The sequence below is a fragment of the Mus musculus genome, chromosome 9 (genome assembly GCF_000001635.26).
Source record: "Mus musculus strain C57BL/6J chromosome 9, GRCm38.p6 C57BL/6J".
In the NCBI taxonomy this organism is placed as follows: Eukaryota; Metazoa; Chordata; class Mammalia; order Rodentia; family Muridae; genus Mus; species Mus musculus.
Window position 1 is genome coordinate 122153336 of NC_000075.6, and position 17266 is coordinate 122170601.

A 17266-nucleotide genomic window follows, 5' to 3' on the forward strand; every position below is an offset into this window, starting at 1 on the left:
AAATTCCTAACGAATGGTCTATGAATTTTCAGTCCATTATCATAAAGGCCATGCCTAGTTACCTACCTGTACTTTCCAGCCCCCCCTCCCAAAAGCTCTGCACCCTGGGAAATGGCACCACTTGCTAGGAGCTACGTGTTCAAACCATGAAGACTTAGGTTCCGAAGTCCTCAGCTTTATGCCTTGTTACCCTGAAGCCTTCCTTGCTATTTTCCCCACCATCCCCAGTCTTTGTTTTGTTTTGTTTTTAATTCCTCCTGTTGCCTTTGTGCCTCTGGGAACTTAGCTCTGGCTTTCCTCAGAGAAATGAGACTCTTGTAAGGTCAAATGCCTCTGCTCTGCCTGGGACAGTGCCTGCTGTTGCTGAGTAAGGCAGGGCAGTTCAGTGCCTCTCGACACTTAACAAGATTGTGGTGTTCACCATCTTATCTCACAGTAGCTCCCTAGGAATGCAGATGCAGATTACTCTCATACTTCTTTCTTCCATTGTGTGTGTGTGTGTACATGCATGTGTGTATGTGTGTGTGTGGGTACGTGTGTGTGTGTGTGTGTGTACATGCATGTGTGTGTACATGCATGTGTGTGTGTGTGGGTACATGCATGTGTGTGTGTGTGTGTGTGTGGGTACATGCATATGTGTGTGTGTGTGTATGGGTACATTCATGTGTGGGTGTGTGTATACATATATATGGAGACCCAAGGTTCATGTCTAGAAATTGCCCACAGTAGCTCTCTTCCACCTTATTCAATGAAGCAGGGTCTCTCAGTCAAACCAGAATGCCCTGAAATGTCTACTCTCACTAGACAGTTTATTGTGGGGATGCTGTTTCTATCTTCCAAAGATAGATGCAGGTGGCTGTCATGCCCATTTGACATTTATATGGGTTCAGTTCTGGGGATATGAACTCTAGTCTTTATGCTTGCAGAGCAAACATTTAATCACTGAAGCATTTTTTCCGGCCCAAATCCACACATTTTAAAATCATTTGTGACTATTCCACATTTGTTTAATGAACTATTTGTTATTACGGCTTTTTTTGTTGTGAGCCGGGTTCTCTCAGGCTGATCTCAACTTGTGATCCACTGTGTGTGTGCCACTGTACCTGGCTAGTAGCCTGTGTTTATCATTTTCCTTTGGCCCTTGTAGTGGAAAAAGTAAAATGAATCAAGGACAAAAAGAGAGAAGAGAAATAAAGTCCTCGGTGTCAACAGAAGATTGGTTCCAGGACGTACCATCTCAGGCCCCAGAACACTCGCATCTCTTGTATAGCTATGATAATAGTATTGGTGTGTGACTGTCTGTCAACTTGTCGCAGCCTAGGAGCACCTCAAGTCTTAGTTGAGTAGTTGTCTTCATTGGGTTGGCCTCTGCATCATATCTTTGAGGGATTATCTTGATTATTAATTGATATAGGAGGGCCCAGCCCAATGTGGGTGGCACATTACCTGGGCAGGTGACCCTAGTCTATATAAGAAAGCTAACTAGTCCTGAGCCAGAGTGAGCCAGCCAGCGGTGCTCTTATGTGGCTTTCTGCCGTCAACTACAAAGTTTGAGTTCTGCCCTAATTTCTCTCAGTGATGGACCATGCCCAGATAAGTCCTGCCCTCTGGTAAGTTGCTTTTGGTCAGTGTTTTCATCACAGCAACTGAAGAAACTAGAACAATGCCTACACAGACATTCTCATATGTATACTGTAAGAATTGCCTATATACATAGTGCTGTGTACATAGTTGAGCTATCCTGGATGATAAGGACAGCAAGTCTCTGCATGCTTAGTGCTGATCCCTCATTTCTGGAAGGGCTACCTTTTTCTGAAGCTGTCTGTTGTGTGACCATATAGTCCTTAACTGAAATGCTTCAAAATTTTCACATCACTTAGTACAGGCTATATTTCTAAGTTCTTCAACTTGTAAGTAGTTCCACATAGGGAACTTACTTAGGCACTAGCCAGGCTGTGCGGTCTGCTTGTTGTGTTGCTCTTAGTTGTCCCTCTAACACACAGTAGACAGAATACTACTATAAAAAATAGGTCATGTGCTTGAGGAAATGACCCTTGCCTTAGTTACTTCTCTGCTGTTGTCCTAAGACATGGTAACCAAGGCAACATACAGAAGAAAGAGAAGGTGAGTCCATGACCATCATGGCTCACAGCTGTTTGTAACTTCAGTTCCTGGGAATCTGATACCCTTTTCTGACCTCCATGGCACTGCATGCATGTGGCCTACATACATACTTAACATACATACATACATTTGTAAAACACTCATACACATTAATATAAATCTTTTAAAACTCACACAAGGACAGTTTAAGTTAAATATCAGTTTCATACATTTCCTTTTAAAACCTTAACACTTTAAATACTTCTCAATGGCTATTTAAAGAATAAGTATGGTTGGCAGTCATTACTGAGGTACTTGAGTTAGTAGAGCCCCCTGAGATCCACTGTCAAGGCAGCCAGTGCATCAGACCGGCCATGCATCCCGAGAGCAGGCCAGCTATGTCCTGGGGATTAGACTGCGTGGCCTGTACGTGGGCCCTGTTCTGCTGCTATCTGCCTGCATTTCATAAGCACCTACCTGAAAAGCCACACTGTGGGGAATGGGTGGGCTCTCACTTGTTGCCCTCCTTTCTCATTTAAATCAAAGAAATGATTAACAGATTTTAATTTTCCTCGCTTGGAACTTCCATTATTTTGGGTGTTTTAGGCTTACACGAAAACAGCAGTTGCCTGTTAGCAGGTGTGATGACATGGCAGGCCCATAGTGTGCCTAGCTTTTCCTCTGAGCCTGTGTGTACTTGCTCATGTGCATATGTGTGTGTGTGTGTGTGTGTGTGTGTGTGTGTGCATGTGTATTGATATTAGCACACATATATTTTAATTTTTGGAATGAAAATTTGTGATGCCTTCTTTAAATCCTTTTTTTTTCTGGAAAAAAAAAGTTTTTAAAAAAGCATCACTTTTGTTTTTCCACTGACAGGTTTGTTTAAAGACAAGAGAGGAGGTTGGTTACCATTATGGTTCCTCCAGTGTTAGTTCCTGCAGCTTCACACTTGGCAGGTTCCTGTCAGGACAGAAGTTTGTCCAAAGCTGGACAGTACTGGGATACTTTAATGACAAGAAACTCATTCTCCTTTTAAAAAAATTAATTAAAAAAAAAAATCTTTTAAAATCCTGTGTGTGTTAGGGGTGGGGGTAGTAGTGCACATGAGTGCAGTGCACATGGCGGCCACAAGAGGGCGTCAGATCCTTTGGAGCTGGCGTTACAGGAGGGTGTGAGCCACTGTGTGGGTGCTGGGAATCAAACTCAGGGCCTCTACAAGGGCAGCTTGTGCTAACAACTGAGCTGTCTCTCTGCTCCCCCACCTCCATGCCTTCCCTGTTCTGATGAGCAGCCCTCACTGTTTATTTGCATGATGACCATGTTTTGAGTGTGTCTGAGCTGTAGCTTTCTCCATTATACCTGTCAGGAGCTGTATGACCCAGTCACCACCCCAGAATGAGGTCAGGAACAACTGAGGTAACGCTGACCTCAGGCAAATCCTTTCCAGTTTCACAGTTTAACATCTTATCTTTGATGCTGGGCATGCTATAGTCAGGGAAGAGTGGACCTTGTCCCTTGGCTTAGAAGCCTGGGAACACTTATCTCTCAGTTCTCTTATCAGACGGGGCTTAAACCCAACTCTGTTGAGATTTTGTAGTCTGCTCTGAGTATTTTTACATTAAGAATAAAATACTTATTTTCCTCCCTTCCCTCCCCCTGTGCTCCTGGTTCTCTGGATGCTCTGGTGTTTAACCATGCCGTCTTTGGTTTGCAGACATATGGAGCCTGGGCGTGATCCTTTTCATGCTGGTGTGTGGGCAGCCACCCTTCCAAGAAGCCAACGACAGCGAGACACTGACCATGATCATGGACTGCAAGTACACGGTGCCACCCCGCGTGTCTGCAGGGTGCAGGGAGTAAGTAAAGCATGCGCACATAAAGCGACTCCATTAACAGAGGCTGACGCAGCGGCACAGCGGGAACCCGCATCCCTCCACCTGCAGGGATCCGAGTCCAGTTAGCTATGAGACTAAGCTTCTGCTGTTGTTGTTTGGGGCACCGATTAGTATTTGGTAAGAAATTCAACAGGAGAATGAAAAACATTCTTGCACATACTTTCAAGAAGCCCTCTTTGCCTCTCAGCCTCCAGAGTGGTGGTTAGGACCGTCTCTAGCCACTGCCCTTTTTTTTTTTTCTTCAGTGGCAAAAAGCAAGAGTTGAAGCTTCCAGAAAAGAGTTGAGCTTTCCTGTTTGGCAGGATCGTGTCATTCATTACACAGTGCCTCCTGGCTGTGTCATAGTAGCATGTCTAACTAACAGCATGTCATATTCACATGCCCTCCCACAACAGAGTAAAGGCTGTGCTTTGGTGTGTGCCACCGTGGGAAGCTAGCACTGACCGGCACATAGGGGTTTCTCTATCATCTGTGTGGGAGAGAATCCTGAGAAAGGGCTGTTTGCAGTCAGTGATATTTCTAAATGAACCAGCTGAGATTGCAGTTACCAATTAAAATGTTTTCTTCTGTATTAACAACTTTTTGAGTTTTTCCTGACAAGCTGTAAGAAAGAGTGATACACGATTGAGGGTTCTCTTTCAGGTGGAGCCCCAACTTGGGCATGGGATTCTGCCGACTTAAATGCTGTCTTCTCTGCTTAGTGCTTATGTGACAGTGGAAAGGGTACTTGACAGGGTTACTGTGAAAACCATATGAAGTGAGAGTGTAAAGTGTGTAGTTGAGTGTAAAGTGTGTAGTTGAGGCTGGAGCACAGAAGAGGCTCTGTGTGTGGTGCTCGTGCTGGTGGCAATTTGGGGATGGAGCACGTGGAGGGTGTTTATTTTAGGGTGTAGCATATAGAAGGCTTTTTCTGTGTCCTGGTTGTGATGGTGGCTTTAGCCTAGAGTACTTGGGAAACTCTGTCCTCCTGTACTGGGTGTTGTTGATTTTAGGCTGGATGACATGCCTTCCAGTGTGAGTGCCCACTTGCACCTCTGCGTGTGGACATGTGCAAGTATGTGCGTGTGAGTATGTGTACACAAACTTGTGTGCCTGCATGTGCAGTGGTGATTTTAGGTCCTTGCTCTTAGGAAGCAGGCGTACACCAAGTGCGGGTTAGATATTTATAGTCCATGATAAGCGTCTCCGCTTCCAGTTAAAAACAGACAGAAGCGCTATCTATTCACTCTACATCAACCGTGTCATTTACTCTACATCAACTGTGTCATTTGAAAGCCCACCAGTTACAGACACAACATGGATGCCCCCATTCCTAAGGTCTGAGACACGGCCTCTATGTATCCCTTCTGGAGGAATTATTTGTAATAACTATAGGACCATTCCAATGAGGGAAAACAACAGCAGCAACAAAGTGAGCCTTTCCTAATGTGTTTTTCTGAATGGTGTGTTTTAAGGAGCATGTCCATTTTATGTGGCTTTCCGTGTGTTTCCATTAGTGACTGCGATGCCTTTACTGTTGGAACCATGCTCTGCATGGCTGCTCCTCCTGCTTGTCATCAGCCATCTGAGGCTTGTCACTTCCCCTGTGACGGTCCCAGGACTGGCTTCTGATGCTATTACCTCACAGCTGTATGTCTTCCTGTCCTCCTGTCAGTATTTGTCTGCCTAACAAGGGGCTGCTTTCTTATTCAGAACTTTATGCACCTCACTGTTAGAATATTTAGAATCCTTCACTGTTAGAATATTTAGGACTAAGAATGCTTCTGAGACAGATTAGCCTCTCCACATTGGATATGATCAATAGTTCTTGTGTTTCCTAGGCTTTGTTGTCTTATTTTATTCCTGCCTTGTTTACAAGGTGGTTTTATTTCTAATTAGCTATTGCTTTTGATTGTTAAGTTAGAATATAGTCTGTATGTTACCTTGTATTCAAAATGTTGAGGCTTATTTATGCCTATCATGAGGATAATTGTTACAATTGAGTTCTTGAAAAATGTATTTTCAAGTTGGGGTCAGAGGTCTATATACATCTTTAAGGTCAAGCTCATTAATTGTTCAAAATTGTTTGCATTTAGAGTTTTCTTCACTGCTCTAAGATTATCTTCTGTGATGGTGGCTTTATTTTATTCCTTAAGGTTTGTCAGCATTTGCTTTGAAATTGTTTTTTTGGGGGGGGAGGGTGTTTTTTAGTTTTGGTTTTTCAAGACAGGGTTTCCTGTGTAGCCCTGGCTGTCCTGGATCTCAGGCTGGCCTCGAACTCAGAAATCCGCCTGCCTCTGCCTCCGAGTGCTGGGATTAAAGTGTGCGCCACCACTGCCTGGCTGTTTTAAGCACATTTAACAGTGGATGTCTGTGCTGTGTATTCGGCATTTCCAGCGTCTGCATTCTGATTTTCTGTGTGTCAGGGTCTTGCTGATGGCACCTTATTTCCTTTGTGGGTTTTTATTTGTGCTAGTTTTTGAAGCATTGTTCAGAAGTTCTTTTCAGTTACATTCTACAGAAAGGAGTTTTGTGTTTTCCAGAACCAGTGTTAGTTCATGTGTTCCTTCTCAACTTCCTCTGAGCAGTGGATTTCTTTCTTGTTTCTCACTGGGCACTGAGATGGAGTCCTCTTTCTTTTCAAACCACACAGGGAGCCGTGTGGCTGCCAGCTACCTGTCCCTATGACCCAACCCTGCTTTTACTATGGTTTTAGCTATTAAGTATTCCGTGTTTATTTTTTGCCAGTCCACTTCTAAAAATGTGTTACATGATATTATTTTCATTAGGAGAGTCATTCATTCTCATGACACGAGCTGTCTCATCAGTGCACTAAGAGGCTGGGATTGTTTTATTTTGTGAATACAGTGGCCCCAGATTCTCATTTGTCAGTGAACCTAGTTAAATTGCTTGTGACCGTGTAAGAGACAGTGCTTGTTGGTAACAGCCATCGTTACTAGTCCTTGCAGACAATTTGCTACAGTAATGGGCCTACCTTTCTTCACAGCCTGATCACACGAATGCTACAGAGAGACCCCAAAAGGAGAGCCTCTCTGGAAGAGATTGAAAGCCACCCTTGGCTCCAGGGAGTGGACCCATCACCAGCCACCAAGTATAACATTCCCCTCGTGTCCTACAAGAACCTCTCCGAGGAAGAGCACAACAGCATCATCCAGCGCATGGTGCTCGGGGACATCGCGGACCGAGACGCCATCGTAGAGTACGTCAGAGCCTTCAGACACTAACGGCTCACACTGCTTGCTTTTCTTAATACTGTGACTGACTACCTGACCAAGAGTGTTTTAAGGGAGGAAGGGTTTAATTCTGACCTGTAGTTTAAGGGAATGTAATCTATTTTGGTGGAGAGGTGTGGTGGCAGGATCAGGAGGTCTGCTAGTCACACTGCTTCTGCCATCAGGAAGCAGGAAGTAAATAAGAAGTAGAGGCAGGCTGTAAATCCACAAGGTCTGCTCTGTACTTACCAGGATGGAATGAATGGTCCCAAGTCTAAAGGATTTGCTGTCTGCTCCTTAAGCCTCTCTGCACTGTCCTGGAATCTGCACATTATTTAGTTGCTCATGAAATCTGTCAAAACAAGAGCCATTTTCCCACAACCTTAGTAGTGTAGACCACACAGCAGAGTAATAGCGGCATGCTCTGTCTGTCTGTCTGCTCTAGTAGCAGGTCATGTGGTCAGAGGTCCTGTCTGAAGATAGAGCTCGGCCACAGATAAAGAGCAGTTACTTCATGGACTTAATGAAACAGATACCACAACTCAAGGAAGCAGGAGAGAGGTAACCATGATTTGGCCACTCAGGTCTGCATTCAGTTTTCTGACCTGGGGAAGAGGTTGATGCAGGCTGGGCATGTAGACCCTGTGTGTTGCCCAGTGAGTAACATGTGCCCAGTAGGAGCTCTAGTCTCTGGGAAGGGTTATATCTGCATAAAGGGCACACCCCTGTAGAGTAGTTTTAGTGCAGTAAAAATAAGTATTTGCAGAAATAAAGCCAGGCTTAGAACTTGGCCTTAGTTTTCTGTAAGATCCGGCTTATGAGTTTTCCATTGAAATGACCTGAGGACACGGGACACTGCTGCTTCTCCACAGTGGTCCCTGCCCATAGTCTCCATGCACACTGCTGCTTCTCCACAGTGGTCTCCTGCCCATAGTCTCCATGCACACTGCTGCTTCTCCGCAGTGGTCTCCTGCCCATAGTCTCCATGCACACTGCTGCTTCTCCGCAGTGGTCTCCTGCCCATAGTCTCCATGCACACTGCTGCTTCTCCGCAGTGGTCTCCTGCCCATAGTCTCCATGCACACTGCTGCTTCTCCGCAGTGGTCTCCTGCCCATAGTCTCCATGCACACTGCTGCTTCTCCACAGTGGTCTCCTGCCCATAGTCTCCATGCACACTGCTGCTTCTCTGCAGTGGTCTCCTGCCCATAGTCTCCATGCACACTGCTGCTTCTCTGCAGTGGTCTCCTGCCCATAGTCTCCATGCACACTGCTGCTTCTCCGCAGTGGTCTCCTGCCCATAGTCTCCATGCACACTGCTGCTTCTCCACAGTGGTCTCCTGCCCATAGTCTCCATGCACACTGCTGCTTCTCCGCAGTGGTCTCCTGCCCATAGTCTCCATGCACACTGCTGCTTCTCCGCAGTGTTCTCATGCCCATAGTCTCCATGCACACTGCTGCTTCTCCACAGTGGTCTCCTGCCCATAGTCTCCATGCACACTGCTGCTTCTCCGCAGTGTTCTCATGCCCATAGTCTCCATGCACACTGCTGCTTCTCTGCAGTGTTCTCATGCCCATAGTCTCCATGCACACTGCTGCTTCTCCGCAGTGGTCTCCTGCCCATAGTCTCCATGCACACTGCTGCTTCTCCGCAGTGGTCTCCTGCCCATAGTCTCCATGCACACTGCTGCTTCTCCGCAGTGTTCTCATGCCCATAGTCTCCATGCACACTGCTGCTTCTCCGCAGTGTTCTCATGCCCATAGTCTCCATGCACACTGCTGCTTCTCTGCAGTGTTCTCATGCCCATAGTCTCCATGCACACTGCTGCTTCTCCGCAGTGTTCTCATGCCCATAGTCTCCATGCACACTGCTGCTTCTCTGCAGTGGTCTCCTGCCCATAGTCTCCATGCACACTGCTGCTTCTCCGCAGTGTTCTCATGCCCATAGTCTCCATGCACACTGCTGCTTCTCCACAGTGGTCTCCTGCCCATAGTCTCCATGCACACTGCTGCTTCTCCGCAGTGTTCTCATGCCCATAGTCTCCATGCACACTGCTGCTTCTCTGCAGTGTTCTCATGCCCATAGTCTCCATGCACACTGCTGCTTCTCTGCAGTGGTCTCCTGCCCATAGTCTCCATGCACACTGCTGCTTCTCCGCAGTGTTCTCATGCCCATAGTCTCCATGCACACTGCTGCTTCTCTGCAGTGTTCTCATGCCCATAGTCTCCATGCACACTGCTGCTTCTCCGCAGTGTTCTCCTGCCCATAGTCTCCATGCACACTGCTGCTTCTCTGCAGTGGTCTCCTGCCCATAGTCTCCATGCACACTGCTGCTTCTCCGCAATGGTCTCCTGCCCATAGTCTCCATGCACACTGCTGCTTCTCTGCAGTGGTCTCCTGCCCATAGTCTCCATGCACACTGCTGCTTCTCTGCAGTGGTCTCCTGCCCATAGTCTCCATGCACACTGCTGCTTCTCTGCAGTGGTCTCCTGCCCATAGTCTCCATGCACACTGCTGCTTCTCTGCAGTGGTCTCCTGCCCATAGTCTCCATGCACACTGCTGCTTCTCTGCAGTGGTCCCTGCCCATAGTCTCCATGCACACTGCTGCTTCTCCGCAGTGGTCCCTGCCCATAGTCTCCATGCACACTGCAGTTTGCCAGGCCAGAGGGTTATAGAAACCAGAGCTACTGTTCCTAAGCCCTGTGAGGTGGTTCCGTGACAGCCCACTGCAGGAGGTGGGTGAGGCCATACACTTATTGTTAGGTCCCCAGCAGCTAGCCACCATGATGCCTGCCTTGACATGGTGTCCTGTGAGCATTGCTGTTTAAATGGATGCAGGAACATGCTGATTGTACTCAGGGAGAAGGTGAGAGGAGCCTCCTCTTGATTGCGCTGACTGCTCTGCAGTGCCTACACTGCTGGTGGATCAAGAATAGAACTGCTCCAACCATTCGGATTGGCTATCGCTCACCTAGCGCCTTAGGTAGCATGAGCCTTGTCCTCAGTCCAGTCTTCTGGAAGCAAAGGATCCTCCTCAGCAAAACCCAGCTTCACATGCCAGCCACACCGGGCAGAGAACACCCTGTTGGGAGCCTCAGTGCCTTTCTTATGTCTGGGACACTAACACCGTCCGTCCGGCTACCGCAGCAGGTTGCTGTTTCCTCACTGATCTGAACATTTTTCTTCAGTTGCTTTTCCAGATTTCAGTTATAACCTAAACAACTACAGGGTTTTATTCTTTCTAGTTTGTATTTTTGTCTCATTTTAAAAGCTTCCCAGATACCGGATTTCATTAGGCAATATTATTTTTTTAATCTTGTAAAAACCTAGCTGTGTAGCTTCTGATTGTTTTTGGTTTCTTTCCTCAGAGCCCTGGAAACCAACAGGTACAACCACATTACCGCCACTTACTTTTTACTTGCTGAAAGGATCCTGAGAGAAAAGCAAGAGAAAGAAATACAGACCAGGTCTGCTAGCCCCAGCAACATCAAGGCCCAGTTTAGGTGAGAAAAATACCTTTGCTGATATTAGTAAGTTAACATTTTGAGTAGGGAACTGTTTGTTGATGGTTCCTAGTTCTCCAAGTAGGAGGGTCCTTGACCTCATGGTGCCGATGGCTGCTTTCCACAGAGGTTACAGCACGCTTCTCTGCTATACGTGGTAGTGGGTGTTCCCAATACCTAGGCATCTCACTCTTTTTTCCTTCAAGATTTTCTCCAAGAGCAGTGTGGATTCCCCTGCAATCACTTGGAAAGCTTTTTTTAAATAGGAGCATTTAGGATTTCAGAGGTTGGAAGCTAGAGCACTTAGTTGACTTACTAGCTGTTGGATCTCAGGTCCAAAGCATCTCTGATTTACCTGAGTCCCGTCGACCTCCTGAGGGTCATGTGAGGAGGGGCTCTCTGAGTTAGACCAGCAGGGCTTCTTTTGAGGTCTCGGACCAGAGCCCTCACTGAAGTTGATCGTCAGGCTTGCGTGGTGGAATGAACCCTCACTGTCCTTCAAACCTGTGACCTGTCTCGGGGGCTTTACCTGCAGAAGTGGGGAGTTGTTATTCCACCTCTTTTGTTGACTGGATTTCAGAACATTCACCCACACAGCTCTCGGTGGCCGACTCTGACCAAGTAATACCCTCCATGAACTCAGTGCCGTCAACCTTTGTCAGTTTCTTTTGCCACTCTGTTCTGTTAAGATGTGATCTTTGCCCTGTTGGGCTCTACCAGTTGTTGGCATTTTGGACAGGTGAGTCATATCATATGCTCAGGAAAGATGAGTGACAAACTGTAATTTTCCCACAGAGACAGCCAGTGAGGGAAGAGTGAGTACTCACAGGTGTTTGTGGTCCTCTGGGTTTTGCTTTAAGGTGGGGGAAGGGAGAAGAGCTGAGCCTGCATCCTGCCATGTTGCTCCTGCTTCTCCATGGCCCCTTGCCTTAGCTCCTCCTACTCAGTGCTCACTGGTTGGCTATTTCCCCACATGGTGGCCTTAGAAGCCCCGCTGAACACCCAGCTCCAGCAGTGGCAGAGGCAGGCAGTTTTTCCTCCCCTACAGTTGCTCCAAGTTGGGGGAAGATGTCTGTGGTAACATATTTACAACTGTAGGTCACAAAGTAGCTGTTGTAAATGCCTCTGGCATCATTACAGTTTCTGGCGTCCACCCTTCCCTTGGGCAATCCAGAGAACCTGCCTATACCAGCAACTCCAGATTGAAAGACAAAGTTTAGTTAACAGTTTTGCTATCCTAGTACCCTTGTGTGTGCTGGACATCCCAGGTGAATCTCATCCATGCTGTTGTACGCATAAAGGCTGAAGAAAGTGTGTGTGTGTGTGTGTGTGTGTGTGTATGTGTGTGAGAGAGAGAGAGAGAGAGAGAGAGAGTAGATATGCATGTACATGTTCATATAGGTGGTATGTGTGTATGAATGTGTGCATATGAGCCTGTCCACATGTGTAGGTGTGCATTTGTATATGTAATGGAATGTGTGTAGCATGCATGTATACGTGAGATACTATATCTAGATTATGTATGTAGATATGCATTTGAGTATATGATAGTCTATGCATGTTTGTAGGTATGCATGTGAACATATATGCAGATGTGCATGTGTGTCTGGGGGTGTGTGGGGGTGTGTGACCATGTATGTAAGGTATGCATGTGTGTATGTATTCAGGTATGTATATAAGTGTGTGGTGTTGAGTTTAGGGAGAGCTTGGGCTTCCCCAGCATCTCTATGCCCCATGTTTTTTCCGACAGCAGTGGTATGATGAAGTTGCCACATGACCATGTCCTCAAGCCACATCTGCCCTCTGGGGTCCTTGATCATGGACCTAAAATGCTTTCCACATGTGTGAATTCTGTCCTAACTCTGTGTGCATGCAACATTATGAAGGCCTGTTTTCCATGGCTTGCTTGTAGAGGTTCAAGGACACCTTGGGTTTTGGTCCTCACCTACCTTCTTTGAAACAGGGTCTTCTCTGCCATCTGTGCAGGTATTGCTGGCCAGTGACTCTGGAACCTCTCCAGTCTCCATCCACCAACTGTGGTGGTGCTGGCTAGTGCCGGATAACCTGTGCTTTGCCTGCCACATCTGACTTCCCATGGGTGGTTAGCATATGAAAGAAAGCAGGCTCTTAACACTTGGACAGGCCAGCAACTTCATGACAGTTTCTTTTTCCTCTATCACACAGGCAGTCATGGCCAACCAAAATTGATGTACCCCAAGACCTTGAAGATGATCTCACTGCCACCCCTCTGTCACATGCCACAGTCCCGCAGTCTCCTGCTAGGGCTGGTGACAATGTCCTCAATGGCCACAGGAGCAAAGGCCTGTGTGACCCAGCCAAGAAAGATGAGCTCCCGGAGCTGGCTGGGCCGGCACTGTCCACTGTTCCACCTGCAAGCATGAAGCCCGCAGCCAGTGGGCGCAAGTGTCTCTTCAGGGTGGAAGAAGATGAGGAGGAGGATGAGGAGGACAAGAAGCCTGTGTCCCTGTCCACGCAGGTGGTGCTGCGCCGGAAGCCATCGGTCACCAATCGCCTGACGTCTCGCAAGAGTGCCCCAGTGCTCAACCAGATCTTCGAGGAGGGCGAGTCAGACGACGAGTTTGACATGGACGAGAACCTGCCGCCCAAGCTGAGCCGGCTGAAGATGAACATTGCCTCACCAGGCACAGTGCACAAGCGCTACCACCGCAGGAAAAGCCAGGGCCGGGGCTCTAGCTGCAGCAGCTCTGAGACCAGCGATGACGACTCCGAGAGCCGGCGGAGGCTGGACAAGGACAGCGGCTTTGCTTACTCGTGGCACCGGCGTGACAGCAGTGAGGGGCCACCAGGCAGCGAGGGCGATGGTGGCGGCCAGAGCAAGCCTAGCAGCGGTGGCGGTGTGGACAAGGCCAGCCCGGGTGAGCAGGGCACGGGTGGTGGCAGCCAGGGAGGCTCTGGTGGGACCCCGTCGGGTACAGCAGGGTCCTCAAGGCGCTGTGCAGGCCCTGACTCATCCTCACCCTCCCCCGCCTCAGCCTCTGCCGCTCCACGTGGTGCAGAGCTTGTGCAGAGCCTCAAACTCGTGAGCCTGTGCCTAGGCTCACAGCTGCATGGCGCCAAGTACATTCTGGACCCGCAGAAGGCCTTGTTCTCCAGCGTGAAGGTGCAGGAGAAGTCCACGTGGAAGATGTGCATCAGCGCCCCAGGCCCCAGCCCCTCTGCTGACCTTGACCCGGTGAGGACCAAGAAGCTGAGGAACAACGCGCTCCAGCTACCTCTGTGCGAAAAGACCATCTCCGTGAACATCCAGCGCAGCCGCAAGGAAGGGCTGCTCTGCGCCTCCAGCCCCGCCAGCTGCTGCCATGTCATCTGACCTGTAAAGCGCGCTCACTTCATCTGTTCTGACGTGACAATGCATGGTCTTTGTGCATGCTGCTACACGCTACTTTTCTTTTCCAGCCGAAAAGTCTACTGTGTGATTTTACATTCATGATTTTCAGTGTGGATGACCAGGATGAAATTGTGTTATCTGGAACCCAACGTAAATGGAGCGCTTAGAAATCCATGTTCTGCACTTAACCTGGAGGGAAAATGCTTTCGTTTCCTTGTGAAAAGCCCAAATTCCTGTCTTGACCTCCGGTGATAGGGAAACTCCATGCTCTGAGGCACACTGGTGCCCGAGACAGAACCAAAGCAATAACGTGGTGATGCCCACAGGCCTGGGAGGAGCAACCCCCGCTGCCAGCCACCCAGGGCCTGTGCACCGAGAACCTTAGAGCCACGGTTTGAGCGCCCACACCTGTTTGTCTTAACCAATAGTGTGAAAGCAGTTGGGGCTCTTATCTTTTCACTGACAGAGATTGTCTTGTTTGTGTTAGGTGAGGTCAGCTCCTTAGCTTTGAGAGGCAGCTTACCCATAGAATTACCCAGGAGACAATCTTCTGTGAGGCAATGAGGTGAACTCAAGTCTTAACTCTACTTAGAGTGTGTATGTCTGTCTGACAGAACAAAAATTAAAAAAAAAAAAAAAAAAAAAAAAAAAGAGGCTCTGTGTAAGTTTCCCCTGCAGGACACAAGGCAGGGTTTCCTTCAAACCTGTGTGGAGAGGAGAAGCGGAGGGCCTGCTGCAGTAGCCACAGTGCACACAGGGGCAGGCAGCAAAGTCAGCACTCTGACGAGGAGGCAGGACATCCTGAGGTGGTGGTTCAGGAGCTTGGTGGTGAGGTGGCCTCAGGTTTCTCCCATTTCATGGCAGCATTTGGCTCAGCTGTGAAGAGCGGCTGGTAAGAAACTGCTCAGGAAAGGGTAGTGCTTGGAGCCGTCAGTGGCACACTGCTGCCTTCCTGCCACGTGCTGAGCGCGGAGCGCTAGCTTGCCCTCTCCCGCACCGACGACTCCGGACTGATAGCTATCTCCTGAGGCAGGCCTCCTCCCTGATCTTGGGAAGCCCAGATGCTGGGTTTTCACACGGTGCCCAAGGGATTGAAAGCAGTGTTTAAGCGGCCTGTGGGGTAGGTGCGGCTGGCCCAGGGTCCTTTCCTCACTCTTCAGCTGCTGCCCTGTTCTGAGGGACAACAGTGCAGCTGAGCATGTGTCTCAGAGCGGGCAGGGCACAGGCCACCACTTCCTTCAGTGCTCAGTGACTGCTGCTTTAGGTTAGTGTATATTACTCAGAACTTCACAGTGTAACCTGACTTTACTAAGTAAAATGATACTTAAGCTACTTCCTAGAGCTAGCTAACTGCTTGTGCTTTAAGCTGCAGTCCCATTCAGTGTGACATTCACATAGTTGAGAGCTGTGAGGGGAGACGTGGGTGAAGCCATAGAGCACATTTGCTTGAAATTCTTAAGCAGGGATCTTCCAAGGGCCAGAAACCAGCGTGGTTCTCAGAGACGGAGCCACGTCTGTGTGAGCCAGGAGAGATGTCTATAGGGGCATTGCAATAAACTGTCGCAGCTGTTTCCCAAGTAATGTACATACTCTTCTGTGGTCACGGCCAGCCTCTGAGCGGCGCCTCTGCACTCACCCGTCTGCGTTTGGTCTCCAGTGGTTTTCTATTCAGGTGTATATACGGTGCTCACTTTAGATCAGCAGTGTCGGCCATTTATGCTGCAGAGCTGTGTCATAGCCTTATTAGTTGTGTGTGGTTGGTGACCCTCTGGGTACACAATGTCTGTTGAGTGCTGTCTTACCCATTTGTTGACAAGTGGATGTCTGTGCATGTGTTGTGTGTCACGGGGTGTCGTCACAGTGTCACGGGTGTCGTCACAGAGGGAAGGAGCAGAACCACCACACCCATAGTGGACCAAACTACGTCCTTGCTGTAGCCAGGGACTCGTCCCCTAGCCGAGTTACAGTAGTGTATAATTAAATATTGTGGGAAAGTTAGTCTTGTATTTTTCTGTGTGTATATATATATAATTATGTACTTCTGGAATTCTATCTGTATTTAAAGATGTGACAATCTTGACACCAATTTTAATAGTCATGAGCCTGAACAAAGATGTCCTAGAGCCAGAGTTGGTATGTGCTGAGAACACAAACTTGTCAGCTAATTGGTCAGATGCCTCTAGTTCTGACCAGTCTTTTTCCTTGTGTGAACATTGACAGGTATGTGACAGATGGGAAATAATCCAATAATAAAGTGACATACTGATGTTCAGCAATAGAAGCCGAGTCTGTGTTCCTTTTATGAGACATGCCCAGTCCAGCACTAGGAGATGCGGTTTGCTTTCTGTGGGCCCTGCTCACTTGGTGGGGCTGAAAAAAACAGTTCTATCCACCGGTGTCAGGTGGCACCAGAGAGGCCTAGTTTACTATCCAAAGGGCAGCATTTCCTTTAAACCGTCTGGACAGAAGGAATCCAGAACTTAATTCTGTTTCATCTGCTTGTCCTCATTTGGCTGGTTCCTACTTTAGCAAACAAAGCCATTAGAACTGCCACACGCCCCCACAGTCTGCTTTGTATGTCCGCACGTGTTCTGCCCTTCCTTTACTGTGGTACCAAGGTCTGCCCTCTCCCTGGCAGCCATGAGGCCTGTCGTAGTCATTGGCAGCCACTCTAGCCAAAAGCTGCCCCACCTGCAGTCCACTTCCTCACATTGCTGGCACACTAGGTCCTCTTACTGCTGCATCCTGGCTCGGTGACTTTGCTGGTCAGCATAACCTTCATTTGCAAAATCCAGAAGACAGATCTTGGAATGACTTGAGAGACATCTCACGTGGTACACTATTTGACTGTAACACAATTCAGTCAGTTTTAGAGCATTCAATGGTTTGTGTAACTATTTCCATAATCCATTTTCACACATCCAAAACAAGGTCTTGTGGCAAGATCAGCTTGCTTTTTCCTCTGCTTTCCCACTGGTCTTCGGCAGTCACAGCCCAGGGTCCAACATCAGTTGTGTGAGAGAATTTGCTAAGTTGGGTTCTTCCAGCTAGAGATATGCCATCTTTCTAGACTCCTCTTCCTCTCTGCCTCAAAGAGATGAGTCAACGTTGACTTTAACTAACTGGTGCAAACTCAAGACCATAGGCCAGCAAGCCTTCCAGACATACCTATATCTCCCC

At 48.2% G+C, this 17266-nt stretch overlaps 1 protein-coding gene across 8 annotated transcripts in view; it reads left to right on the forward strand.

Moving 5' to 3' along the window:
* Positions 1 to 16367, forward strand: part of Snrk (SNF related kinase) — a 52437-nt gene extending 36070 nt beyond the window's left edge. For 5 of the 8 annotated variants that reach the window (NM_001357774.1, NM_001357775.1, NM_133741.2 and 2 more), the window contains 4 exons: positions 3821 to 3962; positions 6988 to 7200; positions 10582 to 10716; positions 12901 to 16367. In NM_001357774.1, the coding sequence (NP_001344703.1) occupies positions 3821 to 3962; positions 6988 to 7200; positions 10582 to 10716; positions 12901 to 14068 (1658 nt within the window). In that variant the 3' untranslated portion in view covers positions 14069 to 16367. The remainder of the gene's footprint in view (positions 1 to 3820; positions 3963 to 6987; positions 7201 to 10581; positions 10717 to 12900) is intronic. The other 3 variants (XM_006512000.4, XM_006512002.3, XM_006511999.4) reach the window with 1 other exon arrangement.
* Positions 16368 to 17266: the final 899 nt, after the last annotated feature.